This window comes from Thalassophryne amazonica, chromosome 4 (assembly GCF_902500255.1).
Source record: "Thalassophryne amazonica chromosome 4, fThaAma1.1, whole genome shotgun sequence".
NCBI lineage: Eukaryota > Metazoa > Chordata > Actinopteri > Batrachoidiformes > Batrachoididae > Thalassophryne > Thalassophryne amazonica.
In genome coordinates, this window is record NC_047106.1 from 99,909,213 (window position 1) to 99,935,304 (window position 26,092).

The following is a 26,092-nucleotide window of genomic DNA, read 5'->3' on the forward strand; positions in this document are numbered from 1 at the left end:
AAATACACAAAGTGTACACAGGCCGTATCAAAGCAGAAATACAGAGACAGTTGTGAGTTTTGATTAAGGTTGGCAAACGTAAGCACAATGTTAAAAATCACAGATGTAATGTCAACTAACACAGACAGGTTTAGAATCCATCTATCCATTTTGTAAACCAGTTTATTCCAGTCAAGGGTCACACAGGAAAACTAAATCCTCAAAAGGTGGTTCATTTGTATATCAACAACATAAAAGCATGTAGTATTCAAAAATATTTATTATAAAATACAAAATATTACAATTAATTTACATAATAATTTAATACTGGAAGAACAAAGTGGCAACAGCATGGGATTTTTTTTTTAATAATCAGTCAAATTCTAATGATCCTCATTAAAGTGGGTGGTAAATATTTTTGCTATTCTTGCAGTCTCTTTCTTCATGGATGATGGTGACATTACGGACTGTCTTGGCCCTTTACGATGGGGAATATGTACTGAAGAACCCAACCCCTAGGAAAAATAAAAAGAATTAAAAAGTAATTATTTTCAACCATTTGAAAACAAAAAACTTCTAAAGCAACATGAAGTATACATCAATTACACAGAAAAACTGTGAACTCAGTTAATGAATACTTGAAAGTCAAGGTAAGTAAAAAAAATAAAAAAGTAAGGTGCAAATGCACTGATTTTATCCATGCAGTTTAGTTTGACATGGTATTCAAACATCTTCTATGTTTTTTTTGTTTTTTTTTAACTGTGTTCTATCTACACTGGGTTGACAAAAACAGGGCACTCAAGAAGTCCTGGATCAGAGTAGCGTGCTAAGCATAGTGCAATCAGGGAAAACACCTTCACACCACACCAGTCCTCCTATATACAGTTTCAAACCAGGTGAAAGAAGGTTGGTCCCCCCCCCCCCCAGGACTGGATGTATATTTCCAAATGAAATTAATTCTAACACAAAACATGAAGTATCGTGGGTTCATACAGTCTGCATGAAATATGAAGTCAAAGTAAATTTAAGAATCACTGCTTTTTATTTTAATTATTCTTTTTCCATACCATCTCAACCTTTTATCATAGCTACATACAGAGATATAAGGTTATAAGTGAGTGATTTAGGAGTCACACAGTCAGTCGCAGCCCCCTTGGCCCCCCCACACATACATGTGTATGTGTATATACACTCAACAAAAATATAAACGCAACACTTTTGGTTTTGCTCCCATTTTGTATGAGATGAACTCAAAGATCTAAAAGTTTTTCCACATACACAATATCACCATTTCCCTCAAATATTGTTCACAAACCAGTCTAAATCTGTGATAGTGAGCACTTCTCCTTTGCTGAGATAATCCATCCCACCTCACAGGTGTGCCATATCAAGATGCTGATTAGACACCATGATTAGTGCACAGGTGTGCCTTAGACTGCCCACAATAAAAGGCCACTCTGAAAGGTGCAGTTTTATCACACAGCACAATGCCACAGATGTCACAAGATTTGAGGGAGCGTGCAATTGGCATGCTGACAGCAGGAATGTCAACCAGAGCTGTTGCTCGTGTATTGAATGTTCATTTCTCTACCATAAGCCGTCTCCAAAGGCGTTTCAGAGAATTTGGCACTACATCCAACCAGCCTCACAACCGCAGACCACGTGTAACCACACCAGCCCAGGACCTCCACATCCAGCATGTTCACCTCCAAGATCGTCTGAGACCAGCCACTCGGACAGCTGCCGAAACAATCGGTTTGCATAACCAAAGAATTTCTGCACAAACTGTCAGAAACCGTCTCAGGGAAGCTCATCTGCATGCTCGTCGTCCTCATCGGGGTCTCAACCTGACTCCAGTTCGTTGTCGTAACCGACTTGAGTGGGCAAATGCTCACATTCGCTGGTGTTTGACACGTTGGAGAGGTGTTCTCTTCACGGATGATGCAAAGGACATGTGTTGCACTGCATGAGGCAAATGGTGGTCACACCAGATACTGACTGGTATCCCCCCCCAATAAAACAAAACTGCACTTTTCAGAGCAGCCTTTTATTGTGGGCAGTCTAAGGCACACCTGTGCACTAATCATGGTGTCTAATCAGCATCCTGATATGGCACACCTGTGAGGTGGGATGGATTATCTCAGCAAAGGAGAAGTGCTTACTATCACAGATTTAGACTGGTTTGTGAACAATATTTGAGGGAAATGGTGATATTGTGTATGTGGAAAAAGTTTTAGATCTTTGAGTTCATCTCATACAAAATGGGAGCAAAACCAAAAGTGTTGCGTTTATATTTTTGTTGAGTAACTGGGGTTGTACTTGTTTTATAAAAAATAAAATAAAGACACCTTTCTTGACCTCATATTTAAATGTTGACAGTACTGTAACAGTAAAACTTACAATTTCTAACTTACATTGTTGTACTACTGTAACTATTAAAGACTTTGTAACATTTTTCTAACATTTAAATTCTTTTTAAACATTTTAGTTGTTGAAATTTTTTATTATTAATATTATAAGTAGTATTAGTAGTATGAAAAAAAATGTCTTCAAAAGTGGATCTTTAATCTGGGGGTGTATTGGGGTGTCAGTGTCCCTCCCTCCCACACCCTCTTTCTGTCAGGATTCACCTCTGGAACCAAGGGTAAGGTCACTGGGCCCTTAGGTTGAAAGCGTACTTGTGCAAACACACACATGGTCAGACACACATTTACTTCCTGTAGCCAAACTTTCAGGTAATCCAAGTAGGTAGAGTTGATTCTTTAAAATTTTTCATGTAATTAGCTTCAAGGATACTTCGCTGTTTCACAGTAGGAAAAAGAAGAAAAGATGAAGAAATCTAAATTCATGGGGAGTAAAAGATCAAGTATGTTAAACATGCACATATACAATTGTGCTCAAAAGTATACATACCCTGGCACAATTTATTTATTTATTTTTTTTGGCCATTTATCAGAAAACATTAATGATGATAAATTTTTTTTTCCACTGATGGTTAGAGGCTGGGTGAAGCCATTTATTGTCAACGACGGTTCTCAAAAACTGAGCGACTGTGCCAGAAGGAGAAGAGTAAGGAAAGCCACCAAGACACCCAAATAACCCAGAAGATGTTATAGGCTTATGTGGCTGTGACTGGAGAAATTGTGCACAGTGCATGCTTTGCATTTTGTATCACCAACTATACAGTTACATGATGAAGTGGTATAGAGGAGGATTTTCTTAAAAACAAGCCCTGAAAGTTCAGCCACAATTTGTCAGAAGGTACATCTGAGATGCAATCCTAGATGTGATGTTTTGGTAAAAGAAAATCCTCCTGTAAATGATGAAACTGATTTTCAGACTGCAAAAGCTCTGCCGAATACAAAAACATATGTTTCTTAATTTACCAAAACTCTGAATGGAAGGAAACCATTGACCCCAGCTATTTCATCTTAAGTGTTCAATGACACTGTCTATTTACCCAAAGCTCAAGAGTGTAGATAATGTGGACAAAAGGCTTCAAAGGGGAAAAACAGTGCATGTCTATTAACACTGCATTAAAGACTGGAAAACAAATGGGGCACATGGCCTTAATAGTTAATTTAGTTAAGAAACTATTATCAGAACAAGTAGAACATCCAGCAGACATCAATGGGAGATGTGAGTTGAATAGTTTTTTCACTAAGTGATCAGCTATAAGCCCACAAACCCCCTATCAGTACCTCTGAGTATGGACTGTAATACAGTAAAACTCTCATATAATGGATTCAGATTAACCAGCAAATTTTCAGTGAATTTCTGTTCATATTAATTTACTGTCTAATGCATTTATAAATTGTTTAGGTCCTTGTTATATACACATTATATTTAACTTTATTGTTTACTTCTATTTTGTCATTTGATTTTTAAATGGACCACAATGGAAATAAGTGTTTTCACTTACTGGTGTCATCCATCCATGTATTTTAAGTGTATTTACATTTATATTATGTACTTATGGTGAACTTACTAAATAAAATCACTCACCACACTCACACTTTTAATATAAAGATGACTCACTTGCCCTCTGCTGGAATGGAGTTCAACAAGTAGTTAGCAACACTGATTGTTCAGTATTGTTACCCAATATCTGTAGCTTCTCCAAAAATATTAGTTCTATCAATGTTCCATTTTCACAGCATTCATCCTTGACCCAAAATACATAAGCATACCAAACAGCAAATGTCAGCTGTCCATAGATTGTGATCGAAGCTGCACGGACGCACAGCTGCTGTATGCAGGTGCTTTTAACAGAGATGGTGGTGGAAGACATTAAAATCACTACACATTTCACTCATTGTACCAACATGAAACGTAACACACTCATGGTAAGAGCAAAATAACACTTAACTAAACTGACTAAACCAACTGAACTACAAAATCAAACTAACACTGTTAAACTAACATGAACCACAATAACATTTAAAACCTCAAAACCCCAAACACCCTTGGTGCATTGCAGCACAATGTCCACTGTTTACTGGTTAGCTAAAATTGATAATTTCTCCAAAAATATTTGCCATATCAACTTTCCATTTTCACAGCATTCATCCTTGACCCAAAATACATAAGAATGGCCAATGTCAGCTCTCCCTGGTTTTTGCGTGATTGAAGCCATACACATGCATGCACACACGCACACAGAGGCTACTTGGCTGTTATAATATAGTTATCTAGCATACAGGAATCAGAAGCTGAAATTATTTGTTCATTATGAACTTGAAACATCTGCGCAAATCAAATTATGTACTCAGAAATGCAACCTATTCATGTTGCACATGGGGGGGTGGGTTAAATTACACTGAACTAAATTTGGTACACAGTATCACTATTCTTGACCCAACTTAGCACATATCATGTGATACATGATGGTATAAGTGCCCTGGCATTAATTATCTGCTTTTGCATAGCAGTTGGCAGCTAATTACACTAAAGGTGCATAAGACTCAACACTCCCCTCCCCGAATCCACCATTTTTAAACGATGAGGACGGAATTAATACGAAGTCACAGAGAGATGAACAGGTGGAAAATAATGTGGACAGAGTGAGCAAGTGTGAACAGCACAAGTTGGGGGGGGGGGGGGTGTGACAAATACTCACTGTGTCACTGAAAGGTTGTGAGAAAGAAGGAGCTAAACGTATTGCTCTCAGAGATGCCTCCAGCTGGTGAGGGGGAAGGAAGAAATTAGGGACCTCCACAGGATTCAAGCTTAATGTATAATGTTAAAAAAAAAAATGTCATGTGTTATGCAAGAGAATGAAGATCCTACATCATAAGACAAGCTGTAACCAAAAAAGTAAGACATTTAGTAAGTGATGCATCTAATGAACGCACGATTTATTTATATTTAAATTAAACTGGTCATCTATGTAGTTTCACAAGCTCAAGTTTGGAATGCCACAGTTTACATTTTGCAAGTACCCAGGATCAGAAAATGGTGTGGTGCAGTTACTACTACTTTATTGACACATCTTGACTCATGTTTGATGTTCACTTTTTCAAAATGTTCATACAAGGTACTGTTACCACCCTGCATTTCACTAGGACACCGGAATTTAGGCTTGTCAAGTCATCACATGTATTTGATTAAGAAGAAAAGAATGAGTCATTTTGACTATTCTTTTTCCTCTGCTAGTGTGAATGTCTTCATTTCAGGAATATATACTCAACAAAAATATAAACGCAACACTTTTGGTTTTGCTCCCATTTTGTATGAGATGAACTCAAAGATCTAAAACTTTTTCCACATACACAATATCACCATTTCCCTTAAATATTGTGCACAAACCAGTCTAAATCTGTGATAGTGAGCACTTCTCCTTTGCTGAGATAATCCATCCCACCTCACAGGTGTGCCATATCAAGATGCTGATTAGACACCATGATTAGTGCACAGGTGTGCCTTAGACTGCCCACAATAAAAGGCCACTCTGAAAGCTGCAGTTTTATCACACAGCACAATGCCACAGATGTCGCAAGATTTGAGGGAGCGTGCAATTGGCATGCTGACAGCAGGAATGTCAACCAGAGCTGTTGCTCGTGTATTGAATGTTCATTTCTCTACCATAAGCCGTCTCCAAAGGCGTTTCAGAGAATTTGGCAGTACATCCAACCAGCCTCACAAACGCAGACCACGTGTAACCACACCAGCCCAGGACCTCCACATCCAGCATGTTCACCTCCAAGATCATCTGAGACCAGCCACTCGGACAGCTGCTGAAACAATCGGTTTGGATAACCAAAGAATTTCTGCACAAACTGTCAGAAACCGTCTCAGGGAAGCTCATCTGCATGCTCGTCGTCCTCATCGGGGTCTCGACCTGACTCCAGTTCATCGTCGTAACCGACTTGAGTGGGCAAATGCTCACATTCGCTGGTGTTTGGCACGTTGGAGAGGTGTTCTCTTCACGGATGATGCAAAGGAGATGTGCTGCACTGCATGAGGCAAATGGTGGTCACACCAGATACTGACTGGTATCCCCCCCTCATGAAACAAAACTGCACCTTTCAGAGTGGCCTTTTATTGTGGGCAGTCTAAGGCACACCTGTGCACTAATCATAGTGTCTAATCAGCATCTTGATATGGTACACCTGTGAGGTGGGATGGATTATCTCAGCAAAGGAGAAGTGCTCACTATCACAGATTTAGACTGGTTTGTGAACAATATTTGAGGGAAATGGTGATATTGTGTATGTGGAAAAAGTTTTAGATCTTTGAGCTCATCTCATGCAAAATGGGAGCAAAACCAAAAGTGTTGCGTTTATATTTTTGTTGAGTGTACGTACAACCAGTGTTGTAATGTAACCAAGTATATACTTTGTTACTGTACTTAAGTAGAATTTTGATGTATCTGTACTTTTACTTCGTTATTTACATTTCTGGCGACTTTCACTTTTACTCCACTACATTTCCTCAATAAAATGTATACTTTTACCCCGATACAATTCTCTTTAACATCTTTGTTACTACAATATAAAAGTCGAAGAAATTTGACTGGGCAATGCAGAGCCAAAAGTATAAGCCGGAGCACAAGCATATAGTCTTCTTTGGTCGGAGCACAGCTGTACACCAGGAAGAGATACAGTCCTCTTCAACAGGATCACAGCACCTTTCACCCTATGTTTGACATAAAACACATAAAAAAAAAAAAAAAAAAAAAAAAACCCAAAATAAAATACAACAGGTTGAATCTGCACCCCCCGCTGAGGAAGAGGGAGACTGTGGATGGTGACACCAAATGCGCACACGCTGAAGTGCAGCACATGATTGGCGTTAACACATGTAAGGGGAAAACTATCGACAAAACGAGCCGCCATGTCTTTCATTTTATTTATCTTATTTGAAATGTTTGCGGAGAAGCGCTGCGTAAAAGCGGCTCCGTGTTTTGCATTCGAGAACACAAAGAGCGCTGTGTTGGGTTGCTTTGCAGTGGTTAGTGGTGGTGATGCTTGGAAAGCTTTTTACGTTTCCTTAAATTTGGCACAACTGTGTAGCTATAAATGACTATTCTGTTTCACAAGAGCCCGACTGTTGTGTTTAACAGAAAAGTGTGTGTGGGTCTTCCAGGAAAAAGAACAACACTCATCCCGACACCAAATGCTCCACCAGAGGTGGATCCAGCCTTTTATAGGGGCTGAGGCCCCCTCCAGGTTTCTCTAGACACCACACTGGCTTTCTTTTCGTGTTGCCATTTTACTCTCCACTCCTGTTGGATTTTACTTTTACTCAATACATTTCCTCAAAGTTCATTTTATATGAGAAATTTACTTTTGATACTTAAGTACAGTAAATGTCAGATACTTTAAGGCTTTTATTCAAGTAATTTTTTAAAGGAGACTAACTTTTACCAAAGTAATTTTATGGTAAGGTACTTGTACTTTCACTCAAGTGTCACTTTGAGGTACTTTACACAAGACTGCGTACAACCAAAATTGAACTCATCAGCCAAAGAAAGGCACAAACAAAGCTGCTGTCACAAGAAGACTGTCACACTCAATCTTGAGGGACAGCCACAAATGAGACTGTTTTATGTACAAGGAACTGCATTAGCCTTTCAAGGTGCTGCACCTGAGAAATGCAACTGAGAGGGCAGGAGTATTTATGTTCACATCGTTTGTTCATGGAAACTGACACTAAGTACTGACTGCCAACACTGCAAATGAACAGTGAACAGTGACAAGGAACTGCCTTCAAACGTAAGGACTATAAATAATCCAGACTGTCATGACAATTTGAAAAATACTTTGAGCCACTGATTTCACAGGGTTAACACCAGTGGTGGGCACAGCTCACCAAAAAGTTAGCTTCGATAACAGCTAATCAGCTAACTGAAAAGTTATCTTTTATGAAGCTAAACCAATAAACCACCCAAAAAATTATCGGAAGCTACAGCTAACCAACAACTTTCAGTACTGTCTCCAGTATACGTGCAACTACTAACAAGCTGATTTTGAGTTTTAGCACCACGATCACTTCTGGTAGTGTGGAAAGGTGACCACAAACCCAAACAATGAGTCAGCTCTTCTGTCTTTGTGCGCCCTGCCCACTGCTGGAAGCTCCTGTTTACTACATATTTTTCAGCAGTGAGGCAGTTGAGAGGAGCTAAGCGCACGCACGCACGCACGCACACACATACTTAATATATAGCAGTGCCACCATGAGGCAGAGGTCTTGGAAAATAAAGTGGTTTTGACTTGTGGTTTTGGTTTATAAATCAAATTAATCTGGATAGAATAACTCCATTCATGTCAAATCTGTAATTTATACAAAGTTAAAATATAACACATCTTTTCATTTTAAATAATGCACTAATTCTGAAGTTTTGTAACAAACACAGACAGATGCCAAAGGGATTATGGGTAAAATGAGCCTTGGCTAACACTGATTGGTTGACTCATTCATTCTATGTAAAAACCAACAGGTTAATGTGAGCAAAAGCCAAAAGTCAAGTTGTGATTAGACAACCATCTGATATAACCGGGGTCAAAATAAATAGAACACTACCATCTACTGGCGCCCAGACACTCAGACCCCAACCCATAATTCTTTGCACGCCAGAGAGTTGCTGCAGTTTAAACAGCACAGAGAGAAAACACGACGTCAATTGTAAAAGATCATTATACAACCAAAATGTAAATTTTTATTTCTTTTCATCAGCTGCAGCAAGAGGCTGCAACAACTCTCTGGCGTGCAAAGGATTATGAGATATCTCAATACTTAGGGCGAATACTGCCATGAACACTACTGGCCAATAGATGGCAGCAGAGTCCCCGAAAACTTGCTAAAACAAATATTCCAAATAAATAATCCATGTCTGCTACATTTAAGATGAGTGGAATTTAATAAACGCAAACCGAATTTCAGACATCTTATATACAGTGAGGAAAATAAGTATTTGAACACCCTGTGGTTTTGAAGTTTTGCATGGACAAGGCCAAAGAGCTGTCTAAGGATACCAGGGACAAAACTGTAGACCTGCACAAGGCTGGAATGGACTACAGGACAACAGTCAAGCAGCTTAGTTGAAGACAACAACTGTTGTGATTATTTATTAAAAAGTGGAAGAAACAAGATGACCGTTAATCTCCCTCGGTCTGGGATTCCATGCAAGATCTCACTTTGTGGGGTAAGAATGATTCTGAGAAAGCTCAGAATTACACAGGAGGACCTGGTCAATGACCTGAAGAGAGCTAGGAGTACAGTCATAAAGATTACATTAGTAACACATGATGCTGTCATGGTTTAAAATCCTGCAGGGCAGCAATGTCCCCCTGCTCAAGCCAGCACATGTCCAGGCTCGTTTGAAGTTCACCACTAACCATCTGGATGATCCAGAGGAGGCATGGGAGAAGATCATGTGGTCAGATGAGACCAGAATAGAGCTTTTTGGAATCAACTCCACTTACCATGTTTAGAGGATGAGAACAACCCCAAGAAAACCATCCCAACCATGAAGCATGGGGGTGGAAACATCATACTCTGGGGGTGCTCTTCTGCAAAGGGGACAGGGCGACTGCACCGTATTGAAGGGAGGATGGATGGGATCATGTATTGTGAGATTTTGGCAAACAACCTCCTTCCATCAGTAAGAGCATTGAAGATGGGTCATGGCTGGGTCTTCCAGCATGACAATGACCCCAAACACACAGCCAGGGCAACTAAGGAGGGGCTCCGTAAGAAGCATTTCAAAGTCCTGGAGTGGCCTGGTCAGTCTCCAGACCTGAACACAATAGAAAATCTTTGGAGGGAGCTGAAACTCCAAGCCTGAAAGATCTAGAGAAGATCTGTGTGGAGGAGTGAACCAAAATCCCTGCTGCAGTGTGTGCAAACCTGGTGAAAAAATACAGGAAACGTTTAACCTCTGTAATTGCAAACAAAGGCTACTGTACCAAATATTAACATTGATTTTCACAGGTGTTCAAATACTTATCTGCAGCAGTAACATACAAATAAATTATTTAAAAAATCATACATTGTGATTTCCAGATGTTTTTTTTTAGATTATGTCTCTCACAGTGGACATGCACCTAAGATGAAAATTTCAGACCCCTCCATGATTTCTAATTGGGAGAACTTGCAAAACCGCAGGATGTTCAAATACTTATTTTCCTCACTGTACTGTATATTACTTTGGAACAAAGAGGACAGACAGTGTTTTGACATAAGTAGGATGTTAAAGAGCAATTGCAGCTCACAACTGAAAATAATGGAGAAGCAACCTGAGTTGCTTCTGGCAATTTTATATTAAACAAACACAATAACTCTATAAACAGAGAATATATTCACGAGAGTTTTGGGCACAATATACAAAGGGTTTAATGCTGTTGTTCGTGTGGAGAGTGATCACAGCATCTCAAATGCATTTCTCCTGTCGTGAATGTACTGAGATTACCCATAATGCACTGGAGACAGCATGTCCACACTAAAACCTTCAAAATGAGTGCATTACTTTAAAACTAAAACATATATGTGACATTTTCACTTTATAAAACTTCAGACGTGACACTAATTTAAATAACTTGTCCGAAATTAGTTTGGCTAAAATTTCAACCATAAGTTAAAACTGTATGCCTCTGGATGACTTGGGTGATATTGCCAGCGAGTCAGTATGAGGTCAAAAGAAATTATCTTTTTTTCTTTTGCTTTCTTTCTTTTCTGTGACCAGTTCTCCTTTGTCTGCAGAAGCTAGAGCGGTTTCTCCTGGAACTAGCTCTCCTCTGTTTGCAGAGGACAGAACTGCACATCTACTACACAACATTTAACAGGTAAGTACTCAAATCTTTGATATCAGACTTCATACATGTTTGTAAACGTTAAGCTTTGATCACCATGCCTGCAAAAATATATTATTAGTCTAAAAATGATCAGACCAAAATTTATCAGAAGATAATTAGCCTTGCCAACCTAGTTAATCATGACGGACAAGCGATGGGGCCGTGGTTCTTGATGCTGCCGTCTTGCCAATTTTCTGGTAGATAAGGGCACCACATGAGTCAAAAAGTACCAGCCCTGCTACCATAAGACCAAAAATGAATAAATCCTCGACGTCCTCAAAGGAGAAAGGTGCCAAGCAGTGCATTTGGAAGGTATTCACAGCACTTTGCTTTTTCTATATTTTGTTATATTACAGCCTTATTCCAAAATGGATGAAATTCATTTTTTTGCTCAAAATTCTACACACAAAACCACATGACAATGTGATTTTTTTTTATTTAATAAACAAACAACAACAAAACTAAGAAATCACATGTCCATAAGTATTCACAGCCTTTGCCATGAAGCTCAAAATTGACTGTTTCCACTGATCATCCTTGAGATGTTTCTAGAGTTTAATTGGAGTCCACAGAAACAATACAAGGCCAATCAGGTAAATTCAGTTGATTGGACATGAGTTGGAAAGGCACACACCTGTCTAAATTAAGGTCCCACAGTTAACAGTGCATGACAGAGCACAAACCAAGCATGAAGTCAAAGGAACTGTCTGTAGACCTCAGAGACAGGATTGTCTCAAGGCACAAATCTGGGGAAGGGTACAGAAACATTTCTGCTGCTTTGAGGGTCCCAATGAGCACAGTGGCCTCCATCATCTGTAAATGGAAGAAGTTTTCATCAACCAGGACTCTTTCTAGAGCTGGTCGCCCATCTAAACTGAGTGATGAGGGGAGAAGGGCCTTAGTCAGGGAGGTGGCCAAGAACCCGATGGTCATGCTGTCAGAGAACCTTCCAGGACAACTATCCCTGCAGCAATCCACCAATCAGGCCTGTATGGTAGAGTGGCCAGACGAAAGCCACTCCTTAGTAAAAGGCACATGGCAGCCCACCTGGAGTTTGCCAAAAGGCATCTGATGGACGATCAGACCATGAGAAACAAAATTCTCAAGTCTGTTGAGACAAAGATTGAACTCTTCGGTGTGAATACCTGGTGCTATGTTTGGAGGAAACCAGGCACCTCTCATCACCTAGCCAATACCATCCTTACAGTAAAGCATGGTGGTGACAGCATCATGTTGAGGGGATGCTTTTCAACAGCAGGAACTGGGACACTAGTCAGGATTGAGGGAGTTATGAATGCAGCAATGTACAGAGACATCCTGGATGAAAACCTGCTCCAGAGCGCTCTTGACCTCAGACCGGGGTGACAGTTCATCTTTCAGCAGCACAATGACCCTAAGAACACAGTCAAGATATCAAAGGAGTGGCTTCAGCACAACTCTGTGAATGTCCTTGAGTGGCCCAGCCAGAGCCCAGACCTGAATCCGATTGAACATCTCTGGAGAGATCTGAATATGGCTGTGCACCGACGCTCCCATCCAACCTGATGGAGCTTGAGAGGTGCTGCAAAGAGGAGCAAAGAAATGCTCAATTTCTCGAATAATCACACGACTGGAAAGCAACCGTAATCCGTCTGAAATCCACCTGAAAGCCGTCCTGTGAGACCAACACGGAGGTGGTTTTGTGCCGCGTTATGAATGGCTCCGTGGCGCGTCCCTCCGCTTTTCTTTCCATGAAAAAAACTCCTGTAACAGTGGAATGTGCCGAAAAAGTGCTGACATCCACACCTTCTGCCTTTTTGTGAAAGTCAGACGACGTCCCGGATCAACAAAGCCTTCACGTTGGAAATGATCTGGTTGTTTCAACGGGGTTTGAGCCTGTCGATCGGCGCTCGGAGCGCGGCGCGCTCTCAGCAGTTGTGGACGGTCTTTAAACCGTCTGGATCACTCCTTAATCTGTGTAATCCCCATAAAATCGTCACTGAAAGCCATATTAATTTTCCGAACGGTGTCCACCTGGAGGTCTCTCACAGTTTCTGAAAAAAAAATTGATGCAGCAAAGCTCCAAATCGTTCAGACATTTATTCGCAATAAAAAAACGACGAGAGGGGTGGACCAGTGCTCACACAAAGCCTGCTCACAAGCGAATGACGCAACCGACAGGCGTGAAAAAACTCACGCATGCAAACGAAGGTTCAAGCTTGGCTGATGCAATCGCACGTGATTCAAATCCATATGGTTTTTGAAAAAAAAAAATAAAAAGGTCAGACACTTTTCTAACAGACCTCGTATTTTTGTCATTGACTGCTCCTACAGCAGTTTCAGAGTGTAACTCAACATACAGCTGTACACATGTATCTATTGACAATCTGAAAGACTTGGAGTGAGTAATGACTTCAGAAACCAAAGAACTGTGCCAGCTGACAAGAGACAACTTGCAGTAGTTGCACAGTAACCTGAACTGGGATGACTGGTCATAATAGTAACGGCCAAAGAACATCATGTTTCCAACACTGCCTTTCGATAGGACTAAACCTCTATGGAAATGGATTGACTTGTTTTATGATCAAAAACTTGTGAATCGACAGCTTTGAGGATCCCAACAGAGAGCAAGTGCAACAACACAAGACAGCTGGTCCAATAGCAAAAAGGCCAGCTCAGCAACTGTCTTGCTGCCTTTCAATGTTTCTTTCAATTTTTGCATCACCTTCATTCTGCTACTGGAGAGTGTGAGACTGAATTCAGACTGTCATGTGTCTGTCCTCATCGGGACTCTGTTTCTACTGTGGCTCACTGCTCAGTCACTTTTTATTTTGCAAAGCTCTCGCCAACTGACACTTTATGTCCTTAACTTCCTCTGCTGACATCACCTTGATCTATTTGCATCAGCAATGAAGTCTGTCCTGAGAAAATGGAGCTAAATATTTCTAACAGCCATCTGAAAACCACTGATCTGTATTACAGCTCCTGAGAGACCACTGTCTTTAAGGCTGCAGTCACAGTATCCACCTTACCACTCCCACAATACAGATAAGTGATGAACAACCAAGTTGTTGGTGTGCAGCAAAGTGCCAGTATCACATGCTTCTCATAGGAGATCATACCCAATCCACTTAAACTGTGAGAAGAACAGAGGCACCAAACTCCATGGTACAAGTCGGTTTTCCATCTCAAAATGTTTTTGTTAACACAACAAATCCTAAAACTGAAACAAAAACCACCAATAATCAAGGATACTGTTGGAGCTGTGTATCTTGATTGTGCGGGGAATGTGAACCATCCATAATGGTCTCTTGGCTGGACGATGAACCTTCACAGTTTTTCTGCTCACTGCCATTGGGCTCGTCTCCTTGGCCCTCATGTAGATCTAACGGACTGATACCATGTCTCCTTGAGTCTGAAGTGTCCCCTGCCAATGCATCAAAGTCTGTTTGGATACTTTCCTCTACTCTGGCGTATTTGTGGTTTTCTGTCTGGTCCTCATCTGCCTGATTTATCTGTGAGCATGACTGCTGAGTTTCTTCATGTTCAGTTAGGTCAGGATCATCTGATGACTCCAGACATGTCTCAGAAATAGCCTCAGTGTCTGACAGGATGCTTGTCCAAGGACTGGTTTTGTCTGTTACAGATGTTACTTCGTTTAGATGTCGAGGGTTTACAACAACCGCCACAAAATCATCAGAATCTTCATCATCTTCCACAATCTCTTCCTCCATTTTGCAAGCTATGATATCTCCATCTTCATTGTTTTCATCCTCACACACAGTGTTAATGTATTTGTCACAGTCCTTTTGTTCTTCAGCTCCAGAACACACATGATCTTCACACATCCTTGTTAGAGGTGAAGGTAAAGGTGATGTGTCTTCTCTGGACGATTCTGAAGGTGTTGTTGGTCTGGAGATATGCAGAGTGATATCATCATCGCCAGTAGGGGGAGAGGATGAATTCCTCTGGATGTCAAAGGCAGTAGAACTCAAATGGTGTCCTTGTGGAGCTACGTAAAGAAGACAGAGAAAGGTTTAGCACCATTGTTCTTAAAAAGATGGAAATCTTTAGTCACATTTTTCTTTGAAATTTCATTTAACTGTATTGTAGCTACGGTGGCTTAGTGGTTAGCACTGTTGCCTCACAGCAAGAAGGTCATGGGTTCCTCCCACATCCAAAGACATGCGGGTTAGGTGGATTGGAATCTTTGAATTGTCCTTGGTGTGTGAGTGGTTGTGAATGTGTTTGTTTGTCTGTTTGTGCCCCTGTGACAGACTGGCGTCCTGTCCAGGGTGTACCCCGCCTCACGCTCAATGACTGCTGGGATAGGCACCAGCCCCCCGCGACCCTTAATTGGACTAAGCGGTTGAAGATGAGTGTGAGTGTGCATTTTAGCTACTTTGTTTTCCTTATTTTTATGCTTTTGTTATGCTTTTTAAGGATCATTTCCTAATGGAAATGTAGACCAGTGAATAATATTTCAAAAGGGTGACATGGGCTAATGCCCTCAGTGCCTGAAGACATGGGACATTTTCTGCATATAAAGGTCCCTTCTCAGACATCAGAGGGCCTATGGAAAATGGAATAATTCCATTATTCTATATATGTGCACTCAGAACGAGCTGCTGTTTGTTCATGCAGACTCCGATGGTAAAGGCGTACTTTGTCCATGTGTGTATTATGACTGCAACTTTCAGCCGATCTGTGACTTTTACCTAGCGAACCATTTGAGATTAGAAACTCAGCTGTTTATACATATACATGTTACACTTTATTTCAATCACACCTAATGCTTGTCTTTACATAAAAACAATTTTAAACTGTGTCCTTGTGGAAAGTTAAAAAGCACAAATTTGACTCTGAGCAGAAATGCACCAGAGAAGAGAAAATAAACAAAGGAGTAGCTATGAGCCTTCCTCATTACTTAGTAGAGAAGCTTGAATCTTCGACTGGACTGTGTTGCTTGACGCAAGGATGTTTCACTTCTAATTGCAGAAGCTTCCTCAGCTAAAATTCTTGCTCTGGCAGTCTGACTTCTGTCTTGACTCTTGTAAAGAAGAATAATAGAAGCCAGCAAAGGTTGGAGTTTTAAATCTAACCAGGCCCCTCCTACCGAGAGGCAGACTGCTATTGGCTAGTGACTAACAATTTCTCTAATTAGCAGCTTCCTAACAACAGGGCAGCTATCCCTCCTAACGCTGGGACTAATGCCTCTCCTGACGACGTGAATGACTCATTACAACGAGCAAAAGACTGACGCTGCTTTGACCTGAGTACCCCATTGTAAACAGGGGACAAAGCGTGTCTCAGACCCCCTCCCCAGTTAAGGCTGGGTATCAACGGTTTCACATACAAAGCTTCCGTCACTCCCCTCTCAAACCATTTCTTTTCTCTGGCTAAGCTTTTAACTTCCTTGTCCTCAAACGTGTGGATTTAAAGTGGAGATGAAATGCAGACTGAGGTCCACCGGCGCCCTCTCTGCGATGATGGTATAGCCTTTCGTGCAACGGTTGCTTAGTCCATGGGTTAAAGCAATAAATTTTCATCTGACTGAAATTTTTTCCTGGCAAAAATCAATGCCAGCAATTCCCTAAAATGTGGCGTAGTGGGGGCACACACTATTTCTTTCCTCAATAAATACAATAAACACATTATACAGTATACAAATCTATTCTAAATAGCCTGTAAGGAGAGATAGAGAAAGCATAAAATGTAAAACCTGAACATAAAGGTACATAAAAGGGTGATGGGGACAGGGTGTAGTCTTGATTCTGTTTTTTTTTTTTTTTTTTTTTAAAGAGCAAGCCAAATTTTTTATATTCTGGTGAATTTTAATGGGTATGAAGCCCTCTGAAACAAAGAAAATTAGTAGTGTTTGTTTTATTTTGCACATACATACATCACCGACACACCACAGAAATTTCAATCAGGTTTCAGTCGATTATGAGCATTTTTAGATGCCCACAGCAACTATCTCAACCACTGACAACATATGAGTCCACAAACGTATTTTAAAGGGCTGAATAAAGTGTAATATGTGCCCTTTAATAAGATATTTTCATGAAAAAAGACACAAATGTGTAGTTTACTGAATTTTATTTTTTTTTCTTGTATAAAAACACAGATGTGGTTTGACTGAAAGAAACTGTCATTAAACTTAAATAAAACAGGGATGAAGTGGATGTTTAAGAGTCACTATGTGTTCACAGGAAACACTTATTTCTATATTTATTTATGTTCATTGTTAGTTGGTTTTACCTCTTCTGTTGTGTTTTGTTTTATCAAGTTCTTTGTTTCTCTAAAATTGTATTGTAGCAGTATTATTAGTAGTATTACATTTGATGTTGTTGCTATTATTATTATTAATATAGAAATAAAAAATATTACAATTTGTAATACATTTGACTCTTTTACGACAACAAACGCTGAGCCATTAATTATACAGAAATGCACACAAACTGTGCTGAGATGCAAACAGCTTAATGCTAACTTTAACATTGAAAATGCCATAGACATGCTAACGCGTTAGCATCTGTCCCATTTTTAAGTTATAAAATACATCTATCAACTGTTTCAGAAGACAATAACAGGTCGGTTGAACATGAAAAAGGTAAATATTACTCACAGACATATGCTCTTTAGGGTTTTAGCAGGGCAAAATTAAGATTAAAGCAAAATAAAACAACGAACTATCGAAGCAGTGATTCGGATCATTGCTTCATTAGTTCAAAGCAAAGCCATGCCCTGCTCTACTTGGGGAAAGTCTGCCAATGTTCCCACGAAAACAGGGAGGAGAAGAACCGTGGCTCATGGCAAGCAGTAAAAACAGCGGAGAGGAGTGAAAATTTACAGTCCTTTCCTCCGCAGTCCACGCTGACATTGCTGCTGCTTTGATTAGCGCAGAATGGGATGTTGCTTTGACGGTGAGACTATCATATTTCGGCCCCAAAACACACATGACACCACGTGCACACATGTATGTGTAGTTAAATTTTCCAAATGACGGAAATCCTTTGTGGTGATGGAGAACTTTAACCCATGGCTTAATTTCACCTATGTAGTGTTCGTTGCAGTTTTCCTGACATCTGATAAAATACACTACATTGCTCTGTTTGTAACTAGGGATCCTGTCCTTAGGGTGAACTAATTTCTGTCTCAAGATGTTAACAGGTTTAAAGTAAACTGGGATTTTGTGCTGTCTGAAGATCCTCCGTAGTTTTTCCCCTACTCCTGCTAAATAAGGGAGAGACACTCCTCTTCTTCTTGGCTCTGTCTCCTCTCTGTCTGGTCTCTTTGTTCTTTGGGACTTCGGCACTTTTTTCCCCTCATTACTGTATTTCTTTAAAAAGGTAATAAACTCTGCAGTTTGACATTCATCATTCTTCACTTAACATGTATAAGAAGTCTACAACATCCGACGGAGGAGGAAAACAATTCTGCATTTTAATAGTGGCGCAGACCCAGCACATCAGACTGCCTTCAATATTTTGTCCACAGTTGTTTGATTTTGCGCAAATGACAGTATCTCATAAAACACCGCTCCAGACTTAAAGTCATCATAGGCAGTGACACTATTCAGCGGACATCTCATCTGTAAAATCTTTATAAAACAAGAACTTTTATAGTTAGGTTGGTTATGTCACCTCTTGTTGCTGGTGTTCTGTAGAGCCTATCTACGAGTCTTCCTATCTAGGTGTGCTACTATGAGGCTTCTCGCATGTGCAAACACATTCCTGAAATCTGTTTCTACACCCATAAATCTGTGCAACCTTGCTAAAGCAACTTTGTGGTGTGGTAAATACACTCCCATTGAAATCACATATAGAAATATAATGGCATATCAAAACATGCTGCCTATGCTCGAACAGTACATACAGAGTGAGTGGAGGTGGCAAATTTAATGTGTTTACTGGGAGCACTATCTGATAAGGGATATTGGTCAGTCAAAATATGGTCCCTTCAAATCATATGTAAAAATATAACAGTATAAAATATGCTCCCCATGCTCTGACAGCACACACACCCTTGCTTGTAACTTAAATAAGTAAAATTATAACACAATCTAAATTAAAAATGTATGGGATTTGGGCTACAAAACTAGAAAAGGTACCCATAATTATGGCTCATATTTTTTGATAGGGTAGCATGAATCAATGGACTCTACTATCGATTGGTGCTACGGGAGCATTTTTTGACAAAGCAGCACAATTGTCAAATTGTCACTGTACTGCCATACAGTTGACTGATCATATGGACAGAGCAGTTCCATATGTATTGGTACACTTTTAGGTTAGGCTACTCTAGTTTAGATTAGCTTGGGTCTCTGACGAGGGCAGTCACATCTCCTCCACTCTCCCTTATCTCTGCTCTCTGCTTTAACCTTCAAGTCCCTACTTAACCAAACTGTGAATTCCTCAAATTATACTGGATACTGGTTCTACTGGATATTTATTGGATTAACCATGGAATTGATCAGCTGGTCTCTGAAAGCTATTGACACCATCTTTTCTACAAGAAGGTCAGGACCGGGGGATCCTACCTGCCCAGATGGAACGCATCCTGCGGGCTATGTTCTCAACTCCTGGGGGTCTTGGCGTATTGCATGCTTGGTGCTTTTCTCTGTTGAGGACGTCGAGGATTTATTCATATTTGGTCTTATGGTAGCACGGCTGGTACTTTCTGGCTTATGTGCTGCCCTATCTATCGGAAAATTGGCAAGACGGCAGCATCAAGAACCACGGCCCCATCGCTTGTCCGTCATGATTAACGAGGTGGGCAAGGCATTGCATTCTCAGACTGCAATGACTTTTGAACTCAGACGCAAATTGGATGACATCTTGGAGCAGATGCGTGCCTTGCAGATGAAATTGAAGATTTCGGAGGCCGGGGAATATTCTTATTTCATAATTGGGAATATTCTTAATTCATAATTGGGATTTGGTTGTTCAAGTGGAACTGTAAAAAGTGTTTTTCACTGCTCAAACCACAACACGGCAGGCTTATCAGCCTGAAGGACAAATTGGCTAACTGTTTTCCACCAGAGGAATGTCTTCAGGCCTTGGTGATTATTTGGCTCCTTTATTATCTCAACCCACAAAGACAATAAACTGTTTTTCATAGGACTGAAGCATGCTCCACTCCCTCTCCCCACCCCCTTCCTACCCCCCATCACACACCTCCCACTCCGGCTTCTACTCATGTCACCCCCCTTCCCCTTCCCCCCAAGCTAGCGGCAGCACGACTCCAGTTGCAGTGGCTACCACACACTCACATCGCCTCAGTTTGGATAACGTACTGTTTCAAGTTTAGTCCACATAAACAATGTCAAATATATATGTGTTGTCTTAATTCTGATGTGTGCCATTATTACGGTAAACAAGTAATAATTGTGGATTAATTGCTGTTTGTCTGTGGTAAAATGAGTGTGGACGTAATCTCGTTGTTGTTGCACTTGTAATGACAATGACAATAAATCTCATCCATTCATCCATCCTATTTCGTAAGAAAAAGTTTAGTTATCATGAAAATCTAGTATCACGTTTAAGGACACATTTGGAAACTTTTCAATGTGTTGTTTTAAAAACTCATGCATCAATGATGTGAGTTTCATTGAACTATGAATAACTGTAGATGATGTTGTTTGCCTTACGGTTGTTCCAGTTTATTCAGAGTCACCACAGTGGATCCAGCACAGATCCGTATTGGGATTTGGCCAGTGGTGGGCACAGTTCCGCTAATCTGCTCACCACAAATTAAAGAAGTTAACTTTTTGTTAATGGATTAGCTTTTCAGCTAACTTTGAAAACCATCAGCAGACCAATTAGCTTCCACTAAATTTAGTTCCGCTAATTTTCAGTCTGCTAACATTTTTTTGCTGACATAGTTAGAAAAGCCGAATGGTTAAAAAGTGTTTGCAAACCCTAAAATCATACATTTTCTGTATGTTAGGTGTTTTGCAGCAGTTAGGCAGCTGTGAGGAACTGAGCTCAACGTGACCCCAGCAGAAGAGGCCTGGCTGCCAGGCTGCTACAAAAAAAAAAATCCTTTGCATTCAACATACATTGCCCCAGACGTGTGGTGGAAGACTTAAAAAGCAAAGCAGTTTTCACTTATGGTTTGATTTATAAACAAAACTAATTCTGGACAGTTTATCGACACTGTCACTGTGAAAATATCACACATATCTTTTACTTTTAAAAATTCACATTTTAGATTATCACACTAAAAATAAATCACCGCTGGAGGCGCTGCATTAAAAGCAGAAGTGTGATTTCAGTGTATGTGGTAAAGTGTTTAGCTCTGCACTAGTGAACCTTTTTGAATTTATATCATGTCCTCAGCTAGACTGACTGGGGTTGGTAAGGTTAGACCTTAAGCTCCTTTCACACCGGGGGTGCTCCCGGTTGCGCGGTGCATCATTATGACAACGCTGCAGCTCGGAGCCACAACAGCGCGAGGGGCGCAAAGGAGGAAGCAAGTTGGGCTTGTAGCTCAGTTTCTGGCAAAATTTGATGCAGTAGCGCTGCTCCAGTTGTTCCGCCATTTTCCTTGCAATGAAAATCCGCCCAGAGCACGACACACGTCCTCACACAAATGCTTCTTGCCAGCAAATGACGCAATCGACAGATGTGAAAACATTCACGCATGCGCACAAAGTTCAAGGTTGGCTCACGCAAGCAAGCTTGATTCAAAACCATCAGGTTTTTGAAAGAAAAAAAAAGGTCTGATACTTTTCTAACAGACCTCGTATCCATGAGATATGTATAAAGCACACAATGTCTTCGTGAGAAGAGCAGGTTAGAAGGATAGGAAAAACTAGCTCAAAAAATGAGGTAAAACAGAGGCAGCTGTCTCCCACAGCGCCAAATACAAACACAGGCGCGTGATTCCCCACACACAGAGGTCGTACCATTTATGACCAACCAGCTGCATTGTAGAGAAGCTTGAATCTTCGACTGGACTGGGTTGCTTGATGCGAGGACGTTTCGCTTCTAATCGCAGAAAATCCAAAATTTTATTAATTCATCATTGTCATGTTTATTATTAAGTGACGTTTAAGTATCTATGCACTGTAATGGTAAATGGATTGCATTTAGCACTCTTCTGTCTGAATCAGAAGCTCAAAACACTTTACAGTGATGCTTCACATTCACATGAGCACACTGATGTCAGGGTGCTGCCATGCAAGGCGCTCACTACACACCGGGAGCAATTTAGGATTAAGGACCTTGCCCAAGGATCCTTAGTGGTTACCCCCCCCCCCCCCCCCCTTAAGGCTGGGGTTTGATCAGAAAAATCTTCCTCATGTTTAACCACTAGACCATCACTTCCCCCCATACTTGCATGTAGGGATGACAGCTCTCCGTTGCTGTGATGGATTTCCATCAATTGGGTTGCCAAAAGGCAGGGTTTGCGCTGAGTCAAAATAAAGGCTGGACACAAGATATAAAGTTTATCACAACCCCGGGAAACGTGCAGACCGTTCAAAAACAGATGTTTAGAGTAATGTCTGTTTTGTCCCCCCCACGTCTGTTCCTCTGTCCTGTGTGGACTCTGCTGAGGGGGGGTGAGCCTGCTGTGTGTTTGTCACAGTGCTATAATGACAAGCAAAGCAAAGAGCAGAGTTGCAGAAGAAAGTTTAAAGTTTTAAACTTTTCTTTCAAACTCTGCTGTCACTAACGCTTTTTCAAAAAGATGCCTAAAATCTCTCTCCAAGGACGGCGTGATGTAAAATAAGCTTGTAAAACCTTCTTACATCTCAATCAAGGTGAACTTTAAATACATTCTTGATTGTTCCTGTTCAAACTGCAAACCAGGGCCTAATCCAGCCAAAAGATGGTGGGGGCATGCCCTCCAAAACATCTCTTAATTAAAGGTCCACTTTAGAAGACAAAGTAATAATGATTATGATAACATAACAGCTACAATGTTTAAATCAGTATTTCTCTGGGTCTGTTAGTGTAGTTCTGGATTAAGTTTAAAGTAATTCACTAATTCTTAAGGTTTAAGCATTAACACACAGAGATGCCAAAAGGCATTATGGGAAAATGAGTCTCCTCTCATTGCTGGTTGGTTGGTTTATTTATTTGTAAATGTATTTTTTTTTTCATTTGTCTTAAAAAAAAAAACCAAAAAAACAAAAAAGGTATTTGCAAAACTGAAAATTCTGTTTAAGTTTGTGATTCTGCATAAAGAGACCGTGTGATAGTTGGTCGCTACTCGCACTCCCATCCAGTAGATGGCAGTGTACTATGCATTTTGGGTCAAAAATGTTGACATCAATGTCGATAAACTGTCCGGAATTAGTTTAGTTTATAAACCAAACTATAAGTGAAAACTGCCTTGCTTTTGATGTGTTCTGCCACATGTCTTTACTGTTACATGTTGAAAGTAACTGACACTTCCTTACAGCAGTGAGCAGGGCGCACAAAGACAGAAGCTCTGAGTCATTGTTCATGTTGGGTTTGTGATTGTCACTGATTTTACTCAGGAGCATTGGCGTGGCTTAAACTCAAAACTGGCTTGTCAGTAGCTGCCAGTATACCGGAGCCAATACTACAAGTTAGTGGTTAGCTGTAACTTCTGCTAAATTGTTTTTTAGCGATCTATCATTATAAAAGTTAACTTTTCAGTTAGCGAATATCAAAGCTAACTTTCTGGTTAGCTATGCCAACTACTGGATTTGGCACAAGTTTTATGCCGCATGCCCTTTCTGCATGATGCAACTCCAGGTTTACCGGGAGAAACACACAGCCCCTCATCTTCCAAATAATTCTCTCATCCAAGTACTAATCAGGACCCACTTTGCTGAGCTTCTGAGATCTGATGGGATCAGGCTTACACAGAGCAAACAGGCTGCGAATCACTGTAGATAATGACAAGCTGAATCGCAACAGAGTATTGACATTTGCAAGTCTTACAGTATAGTTGTATGTTTCTCAGGCATCAATAAAAATCAGTCAAACTGGAAGAGTCCTGGTTCAAGACCAAACCTGCCCATTCTCCATGTATTGTGGAGTTGCATTAAGAGGGGCATTTGGCATAACACTTGTGCCAAATCAACATGCTGATCAATCTCAGATCTGCTGTGCAACCCAAAGTGAAAAAGATAAGTCAAAAGGACTTACTAGTAGGAAAAGCAGGAGCTACTTGATAGCCTCTACTCCACCATCTGAGATTTCAACATTATTGTGGTTTTTTAACGCACGAGGTGACACACTGGTAAAACTTTCAGTGAATGTCCTTTGAACTCTATGTGGTTAAAGTCTCCTACAATCATAAAAGTCCTTTGGGCCTTGTTTTGACGGGAGCTCATTGTTATTGAACTCTTGAGTGCATCTTTAGCTGGATGTAAACAGTGGTTGTGAATTCCTGTAGCAGATAATGCAACTGGCATTTAACAGCAGTTCTGCCACTTCAGAACAGTGACAGCTAATCAGGGAACAGTTTGTGCCACGTTTGTTTACATAGATAGAGAGCCCTCCAACGTAAGTCTTCACCCACAGAGGACCCACAGGTCTTTATGGCAGAACAGCTCGTCGATGTGACTGGCATTACCTGCATGAAAATAAAATTGCAGGAGTTCCTCATCTCCTCATATGCATTTATACTCAACCAGAGCAGGTCCATCTAGTTGAATGACTGATCATTGACAAGAAAAAACTCTGGAATGAGTTCTGTGTGCTTTTAGCTTAACTAGCAGGCTAGCCTTCTTGTCCCTCTTCTGCTTTCAATCACAATGCTTACTTTCCCTCCTGAGCGAATTTACTAACAAATCGTCACTTTTTGTTGTGTGGGCCGCTGAAGAGGAGGTACTGCTGGCCCACCACCACCAGTCGGCGCCCTGCTTGGAGTGCGGGCTTCAAGCATGAGAGGGCGCGGAGACAACAGAGAGTGACAGCTGTCACTCATTTACACCAGCTGTCACTCTCTGTTGTCTGCGGAGACAACAGAGAGTGACAGCTGTCACTCATTTACACCAGCTGTCACCAATCACCACCTTCCCTACAAAAGCCGGATTATTACTCCACCTCCTCGCCGAGAAATCAGCTACCGTTAAGGTAATTCTCTGCAATTCATACTTTCTGAGACTAATTATTGTTCTGTGTGCAGCCGTATTCCTGAAGTCTGTAATAATTGGATTGGCGTGCAGTGAGAGTCTGCGACGTCTTCGCCTCTCACTCCATCCAAGGAGCAACTGTCAGGAGCTGCACAGGTGATTCTGTATCGGAGGTGGAGGTTTTCCCTCCCTGAAGACCTGTGGGTGAAGGATTACTGGGTGTGTGGATACACACTCACCATTAACTGTTTTCATCTTCTGCCAGCAGTACCAGGGTCTGCAACAGAAGACGGTGACCACCTGGGGACTCAGGACTTGGCGGCTCCGGTGTTCTTCAGGCCGTTGGTGGTGGAAGCTGTGTGGGTCCCGGCTCTTCGATCGCCAGAGGTCTTCTATCTTCGAGCATACCCGCACGTCACCTTGTGTTTAATTGGCATTATATATTTTTGTCTGTATCCAGTTGTGCGTTTCACAACATTAAATTGTTACTCTTTGTCTTATCCATTGTCCGTTCATTTGCGCCCCCTGTTGCGGGTCCGTGTTACGACACCTTCCCAACACTTTTAAGGCAAACGATTAAGACATTCGATGGCTGAAGCCTACCTCAGCAGCCACTGGGCAAGAGTTGGGGTAGACTTTGAACAACCAGCCTACAGTAGGTCCAACACACATATAGGCAGACAAACACATTCACACATTTGGTCAATTTAAAAGTTTCTAATTCACCTAACCTGCGTGTCTTTGGAAGAGGGAGGATGCCACCGCACCTGGAGGGAAC

The 26,092-nt window shown here is 40.9% G+C and overlaps 1 protein-coding gene across 3 annotated transcripts in view; it reads right to left on the reverse strand.

Annotated features, from left to right (window-relative positions):
* Positions 1-246: 246 nt before the first annotated feature.
* The window catches only part of c2cd3 (C2 domain containing 3 centriole elongation regulator), a 105,145-nt gene continuing 79,299 nt past the window's right edge, over positions 247-26,092 (reverse strand). For 2 of the 3 annotated variants that reach the window (XM_034168346.1, XM_034168348.1), the window contains 3 exons: positions 14,508-15,264; positions 5,099-5,213; positions 247-494 (listed from right to left, as the gene is read on the reverse strand). In XM_034168346.1, coding sequence (XP_034024237.1) covers positions 363-494; positions 5,099-5,213; positions 14,508-15,264 — 1,004 coding nt within the window. In that variant the 3' untranslated portion in view covers positions 247-362. The remainder of the gene's footprint in view (positions 495-5,098; positions 5,214-14,507; positions 15,265-26,092) is intronic. The other variant, XM_034168347.1, reaches the window with a different exon arrangement.